The following is a 7712-nucleotide window of genomic DNA, read 5'->3' on the forward strand; positions in this document are numbered from 1 at the left end:
TGGCTCATTCCATAGGAAGGGGGCGTGAAATAATTGACATTTGGACAACTTGAACAATGTTGGGTAGGGTAGTAAAACAGAGAACCACAGTTCTGAACTAAATATGACAAAATGGAAGACAATTATTAATACCTATAATTATAACTAGTCGTTGAGGAGGAACAATTATTTTAAAGAGTGTGACCAATTTATGGCTCTCCATTGGAGAGTTTAACGAGCCCTTGAACCCAACAGGCTGGCTGAGGCCCAAACCGCAAATCAGATATGGGTAAAAGGTGTCCAACCCATGGGCTTAAATGGTGATATTGTTCTCTTTGGTCTTATAAAGGAGTGTGTCTGAGGTTCCTGCAGCACCGAGAGAGAGAGACACCATGGCTTCTACCAAGATGTTGCTGCTCTTGCTCTCAATGGCCTTGCTGGCCCTGAGCTCAGCTCGGGACGTCAATGACGGTAAGAGGGGGAAAGTAGGGATTGTACAAGGGATGGCAGGGTTAAAATTCATGGAATAAAGTAGAGTTGATTGGTCCCTTCTCAGAGATTAAGTACTTTGTTTTCAGAGACTATGTCAAGAAAAGAGGAGGCAACATTAATTTCTATTTTCCACTAATTGCAAATATCTCTCTGATAACTTGGGCCTCAGCCATCATCTTCGTGGTGTGACTTTTGCTGGTTTTAGACATATGGACTGCCAGTTATTTACTCTGTGTGAAACATGTCTTCTAAATTGAGTGAAAATTCTATAATTCATTTAGATATCTCATTTTCTTGATATCAAACACTTAAATATTCAGAAATATTGAGAATTTTGATAAAATTTTTGTTTCTTTCATCAAAATATTCACATAAGGCAGGCACTATTAATTTTTTATCTCCATTACATTACTTATTCCTTTTAAATACTTATAATCTGGTCATATAACCGTTTGTTAGCCATGTATTTATAGTATTTATAGTAAATCTGGTGATTCCTAGGAATAGATAATTTCAAGCAGTAATGAAGGAATTTATATATAACAGAAGAGTAAGGCTAATGCTTTTTCAACCTGTAGCTCTTTTAAATAGAGAAGATAAATGGCATATCTTGATACCAAATGTCCAGATACAAAGTCAAAATCCAGATAATCTTTAAAATAACCGCAAACTTTCAGATACCAGACTTCTTGTAAAACAAACAATTAGAAGTTGAAATAAAATTTTATTTTCTTCTTAAATACATATTTTGTCATTATTTAGAAGTAGCCTAAGTGAACGAAGTGGCAATATTAAACAAATACATGGAATTCTAATAGATTATTTGCGTTTTAACTTGTTGCCATCTGCTGAGACAAAGTTGCTATTCATGGAGAAGGTAATTCTAAAATGGTAATTTCAGATTTCTCTGAAAGGTGTGTAAGTATTAATAAGCATCTATAAAATGGTATTTTATGATAAAATTCTTGGCACCTCAAAGTCTAACAGTTTGTGATAGTTTTGGTATGAGATGGGAATAACAGTAAAACTCTAAGGAAAGATTTTTTTTTTTAAAGTGTGTACTGGGAATTTAGTCTATGCCTGGTCTTGTACATATATTATGTCATTTATTATTTGCCACAACAATTTGAAGTAGATATTATTATCCATATTTTACGTTTGAACCATAATTTTAGAGTTTAAATATTTCTGAGCTTACACAATTAGCAAATGATAAAGCTGTTTTATAGACTCAGCCCTGTCAGATTTCAAATCCCAGAAATTCTTTTAGCTTTTACCTCATCTAAAATGACTTGAAATTGTCTTAAGTATGTTGAATAATTTCAAGTTAATATTTCTATTCAACACAGAAATTCCTTTGTTCCACATCTCTGCTTTGTTCCCAAATGGATTTCCCTCTTGACATCCATCCCTAACTCACCCAACTTCTCAAGAGCAGCCTTACAGTCTAATAAAGTGCAGTGCTATGTTTCTCTGAGTATTTCATAGAACATTTATTTATCAAAATGTGAGTAACTTTCAAGTAAAAATATAGCTTAAAATATTGTTAAACGTAGGATGCCCCAGAACACCACCAAAACAATCTTTCACGAGGCAAAGATAAGCTTATCCTTACTTTGGTAAGTATAGTGCTATTTTACCTGTAGAGTGCCTCTGAGGGAAAAACACAAAGTCGGAATCTTTAAAGATAAGGTTTGGGGGTCTAGTTTAAGGAGGGCTTTATTAGGAATAGGTAAGATCCATGATTTAAGAGTTTAGGAGGGAAGGGTTCTGAGTCTTGGAGAGAAAACAATTCATGCCACTGAAAAGGTGAACAGATTAATATTTGTTTAAATAGGTTTGGGGCAAATTCCTGAAGTAACAAATAATTACTTGAAACATTTATTTTCATGGGCAAGAATTTTCCAGAATAGTAGTCACATTAGTGTAGACAGTAAGTAGTATTGTTGTAGATGCTTTCAGTTCTCAAGTTTCCTCTGTTGCAAGATGTCACATAATCTTTATTTGCTGGAATCATTGTGGCTCTCCATTTTATTATATATAATACAGAACTAGTTAAATATTTGACATCTTTTTTATCTCTACTTCAGAATCAGTGATTAGTCTAGGGTTCTACTTTGGGAAATATTGCTCCATTGTATCCAAATCTTTTTTTATTATTATTATTATTAGTTCTTGTAAGCATTTTATAAGTTCTAGTGTCTAAATTTACTTGTCTTTCTACAAGTGTACAGATGAGGTCTTATTAAATTATATTTTAAATTTACCTTCTTTTTTTTTTTTCTTTTAAAATTCTAGGTACTGAGGTTGAAGACTTACGTGAAGAGCTAGGTAAATCCTTTTTCAAGGATGTGTTCCTTTCTTTGTTCTTCAGAACCTATCATACTTTTTACTTTGTTTAGTGTTTGTCTCTTGAAAACTCTCAAAATTGAGCCTCGAGAAAGGCAAAAAGGGACAATGAACTCCTAAGTTTTAGGGGTCCTCAGTCATATTGTTAGATATGGGTCATTTCCTTCTTTCCACATTGAAATATTCTGTGTCAGATATGTAAATAGTGTCCGAACACCAGCAGAACATGGCACCCTATTGATTTGTAAATGCTATTCTCTAAATCAAAGACTAATGATTGAACAACACAAATCACTTATGTTTGTAAGGGAATTATCTCCTTGACATTTAACTAATTTGAATGCAATCATAAAGATACTCTGTAATTTAGCTAAAGTACTTCTATTATTCAATCAGCAAGTTTATTATTTCACCTTATTTATTTACTGCACTAATGCTTCATTCTTTGGTTATCAAAGCCTTGATATCTATTTAAATGGTAAGATGCCTCAGAGTAGATGAAATTTAAAGCCATTGTTAGCTTTACACACTCCAAATGAAAAATTTGAAGTCAGTTTTAATGACAAGGGAGGGAGTGTGTGTAGGAGGGAGGATGTAAGAAATGACTATAGTACATGAGAGAGCTAATGAATTATAAGTTATGTCACCAAAGAAGTAGCAAATTGAAGAAATGAGTCAACTAAAACTTTTGCTGCTTAAAGAAAACCTTTACATGTTTAATGATTTTCCCCAGTTCGTGACTTGTCAATGATCCTTCCTCTCAGGTTATGATGTCATTGAACACGCTATAGATTTTTTTGTTGTTCTTTCTTTGCAGAAGTCCCTCAAGACGAAGAGGAAGAGTCCCAACTCTTAGGTGAGTTATTCTGAATTCAATTAACTTATTTAGAATTTTTCTAAATGGATTCTAGGAACCTCTGGTAACTGTTTCTACAATTTTTACTTTAATTTAGAAACTCAAGCTTAACCTTTAAGATTTCCTTTTTCAACCATTCCATATAGTTTAATATTATTAGTTCCATATTACAGAAGGAGCACAAAAGACAAAAAAAAAAAAAAAAAAGAAGAAGAAGAAAAGAAATGATTTGATTTAGATTTAAGGGTTCTCTTGGGTCTAGAAAATGTGGTCACTGCTTTCCTTCTGATTTTTTTTCTTGCCTAGATTACCTGGCCTTGGCTGTCTTTCTAGGGGTATGCCTATGAGGATTCCTGGGGGGGAAATGCTTTGACTATCTATATGCTCTACCCCAATATTATTTCAATACAATTTAATACTGAACAATAACCATGGTCCTATTCTTGGTACCAAGGATACAAAGATAAATGTCCTTTAGGAACTCAGGATCTAATGGAAGATTTAGCTTGGACAAAATGATGATGACTATCAGAAAAGTGGCAAAAGAAGGTATGATGGAAGCTGAGAGCAGGGGAGAAAAGGGAAGGCCTCCCACAGGAGATGCCATGTAATCTGGACCTTGGAGAGTGGAGGCATCGGGGCAAGCAGATGAAATGCAAAGCTACATCTGTGCATGTAACATACTATGGCAATGGTGTAGGAACAGAGACTAATTCTGTAAGGTTAAAGTGAATATAAGAAGATAAAGCTGGAGATGTGGGTTAGTTACAGACTGTAAAGGATATTGTGCAGGAGAAGCTGAATTTGTAATTTATTCTGTGGGCAACAAAGAGATTTTTGAATAGGAGGGTGGCACAGCCATTTCTCTGTTAACCTGGCAACAATGAGGAACAAGCAACTTGAGGGCACATGCTGTGTCTTTTAAGCTTGAACTCTTAGTTTCTGATGTAAGGGACAATACAGCATGTGTATAAACAATATGTGTTGAATCCATAAGAGAATGTTTGTAAAAGTGATGGCCATGAGAACATGAAGAAATGATTGAAAGTTAATGCAATAGATGGGACTCAAGTACAGGTCCCAGAAATTTGCAAAAGTAAACAACATAAGGTGAAAGTATATTTATTTATACTTTCTGTTTGTCATCAGACTTAACAGTTTGTAGAAGGTGATAGAAGAAAACGGAAAGAAGGTGTTATATGATTGATCTGCTATTCGGAGGGCCAAGGTGGCTGATAATTTCCCCCTGTTCAATATATTTCTGCCAAGATATCATGTATACGAGGATCTATAGCAGGGGTGTCCAAACTGCGGCCCACGGGCCAACTGCGGCCCGCGATCCATTGTTAATTGGCCCCCAGCAAATTCCAAAAATATATTTAGTTTACTTAAATAAACCAGGTGAGGCAATACGTGCTTCACCTCGAGTGAGTGGCCCGGCCGTTTGTGTATTTTACCGCATATGGCCCTTGGTGAAAACCGTTGAAAAAAGTGTGGACACCCCTGATCTATAGGTAGATACAGTGACTCCATCTCGTGGTTTCTCTCAGACATCATGAGAGAGCTGATGGTTTAGATGATTTCATATATATCATGGCAAATTCAGGATAGATGGCAATATAGAATAGTGGCAGAAACATCAGAAAAAGGGAGAGTAAATGGTGATGGGACGAACAAGAGCTGCTAAGCTAAGCATACACACTCTGAAGAGGCCAGGATTTCTCTGCCCCTCCTCTTCTAGGCACCAGTCACTATCTAGTACCATTCCAACCAGTAATGCATTACTTCTAATTAAATTGAGTCTACAGTAGGTTCCATACTTGCCTCATTTAAGTTTATGGCTAACCTCTTTTTTTCCTTGTTACTTTCTGAATCTGTGTTCTCTTGATTAAGCAGGTACTGAATCACCGGAAGAACACTCAGAGGGATTGCGAAATAAATCTCAAGGAGAAGAACATGGAGGTCAGCATGGCAATAAGGGCAAAGATGGGGAAAAAGACCATGGTCAGCCTCGCGAGCGTCGCAGCCAGAAGGACCAGGAAAGCTCATACAGAGGCCGGGAAAGCTATAGAAGAGGAAGAAGAGGTGTCCAAAGTGGCCAAGATGGTCAAGATGGCCAAAGTGGCCAAGATGGTCAAGATGGCCAAAGTGGCCAAGATGGTCAAGATGGCCAAAGTGGCCAAGATGGTCAAGATGGCCAAAGTGGCCAAGATGGTCAAGATGGTCAAAGTGGCCAAGATGGTCAAGATGGCCAAAGAGGCCATGAAGGTCAAGGTGGCCCACGTAGCCGACGTGGCAGAGGTGGACAGGGTAGCCATGGTGGCCAGAGAAGCCAGCGTGGAAGAGATGGCCGGGATGGTCAGAGAGGTGGCCAATGACAAGGAAAGCCAACTAAAGATGGCTTCCAGTGATTCCCTAGGTATTAACTGCATTTTTATTCACTTATCTAGTGAATTTCTCTTAAAATTTTTAACTCTTCTTTTTCTTTCTGTTCATTTCTCTTGTTTTTAATCTTGACTTTTGTTCTCAGTCTTGACACTCTTGAACTCTTTGTTCAGATTTGTCCTTGCCACGATTCTCCTTGCCTCAACCTTACATGTAGAAAAGTCTCTTCCATTCTTAGAAGAGCAAGTGTTATTTCCACCTTTGGTTTTTGGGATTTTAATTTTTACTCCCTTATTCTTATATTAGCCTATAACTTCCCCAGTGTCTACCTTCCCTCCCCTCCCCTTCCTCTCTCTTCCCTTTACTTTCCCCTCTGCTGCCCTCCTCTTCCCCCTCCACCTCCCCACTCCTCCTTCTTCTCCTCTATCTCTTAATGTAATGTGATGTCTTATAATGAGACTACTTAATAATAGAGATATGAGGCATAGATCATGCTGAGGCCAAGCTACTTCTGTCTAAACTCTTTCTCTTTGTTTCAGAATTGATAGAAATCAACTGGAGACCATCAACTTTTCAGTGGTGTGAACTTCTTGGCCTTTCCTTTCTCCAACTTTAAATCATCAATAAAGTCATCAGCATTAAACATTGGCTCTTGTTTTCCTTTTAGGGTTAGACAAGAGGGACAGGCTGGGAGGTACAAAGCTCTGATTGAATTCCAAATGTTCTGTATTGTACAGCTTTATAGGTAGCTCAGCTTTTAATAATTTTGTGAGGACTTAACTACCAGTGTCTCAGAATGTGATCTTATTTGGAAATAGGGTTGTTGCAGATATAATTAGTTAAGATGAGCTCACATGAGAGTAGGGTGGGCCCCTAATCCAGGATGACTGGTGTCCTTGTAAAAAGGGCCAATTTGGACATACACGTGCCCAGGGAGAACGCCATGTGAAGATGAAGACAGAGATCGGGGTGATGTAGCAGAATCTAAAGAGCACCAAAGATTGCCAGCAAACCACCAGAAGCTAGGAGAGAGGCTTGGAACAGATCTCCCTTATAGCCCTCAGACTGAACCAGTACCCTGATCTTGTGATAAAATAAGTTTCTATTGTTTAAGCCACTTGGTTTATAGTACTTTGTAACAGCAACCTTAGCAAACTAATACAATGAGAAAATTTACTTACCAGATTTTTTTAACGAGTAAGCACACATAGACTAATTACAACACACTTACTCCATCTACCTCCAAATCTTCTGAGTGAAGTATCTTAGTGGTTGGCTCAGGAGAGTCAGGCTAGGAGTTGTGTTTAACCTGGAAGCTCTTTGTTTCTCTGAGTGCCAAAATTTGATTATGGAGAGTCACCCATCGAATGCTGGCAGCCCAAGAAACTAGGTGAGGATAAAAATGAAGGCTCTCAGGGACATTGCTATCAAGGCCATAAGAAGTTTGCTTTTAGTATTCATATTAATGAAAGATCACAATGTTTCTGTTAAAGTAACAGAAACAGAAATTAAACATGTTGAAGATCCTTTATTCCCACATTCACTGCCAGACTCAGTTCTGGAATCAGATCGAGAACTAGCCTTTTCCTTGGAAGCAAAGTTAGTCTCTGGTTGTTCTGGACTTTCGAACCAATAGTTTCTGAAGTAATGT

The 7712-nt window shown here is 37.3% G+C and overlaps 1 protein-coding gene across 1 annotated transcript; it reads left to right on the top strand.

The window, feature by feature from the left end:
* Positions 1 to 336: 336 nt before the first annotated feature.
* On the top strand, positions 337 to 6054 carry LOC117029375 (collagen alpha chain-like). The gene is made up of 4 exons (XM_033118596.1): positions 337 to 450; positions 2770 to 2802; positions 3638 to 3676; positions 5573 to 6054. Exons 1-4 carry the CDS (start codon positions 372 to 374, stop codon positions 6052 to 6054), a joined length of 633 nt encoding a protein of 210 aa, XP_032974487.1. The 5' UTR covers positions 337 to 371.
* Positions 6055 to 7712: the final 1658 nt, after the last annotated feature.

Source organism: Rhinolophus ferrumequinum, chromosome 10, assembly GCF_004115265.2.
Source record: "Rhinolophus ferrumequinum isolate MPI-CBG mRhiFer1 chromosome 10, mRhiFer1_v1.p, whole genome shotgun sequence".
In the NCBI taxonomy this organism is placed as follows: domain Eukaryota; kingdom Metazoa; phylum Chordata; class Mammalia; order Chiroptera; family Rhinolophidae; genus Rhinolophus; species Rhinolophus ferrumequinum.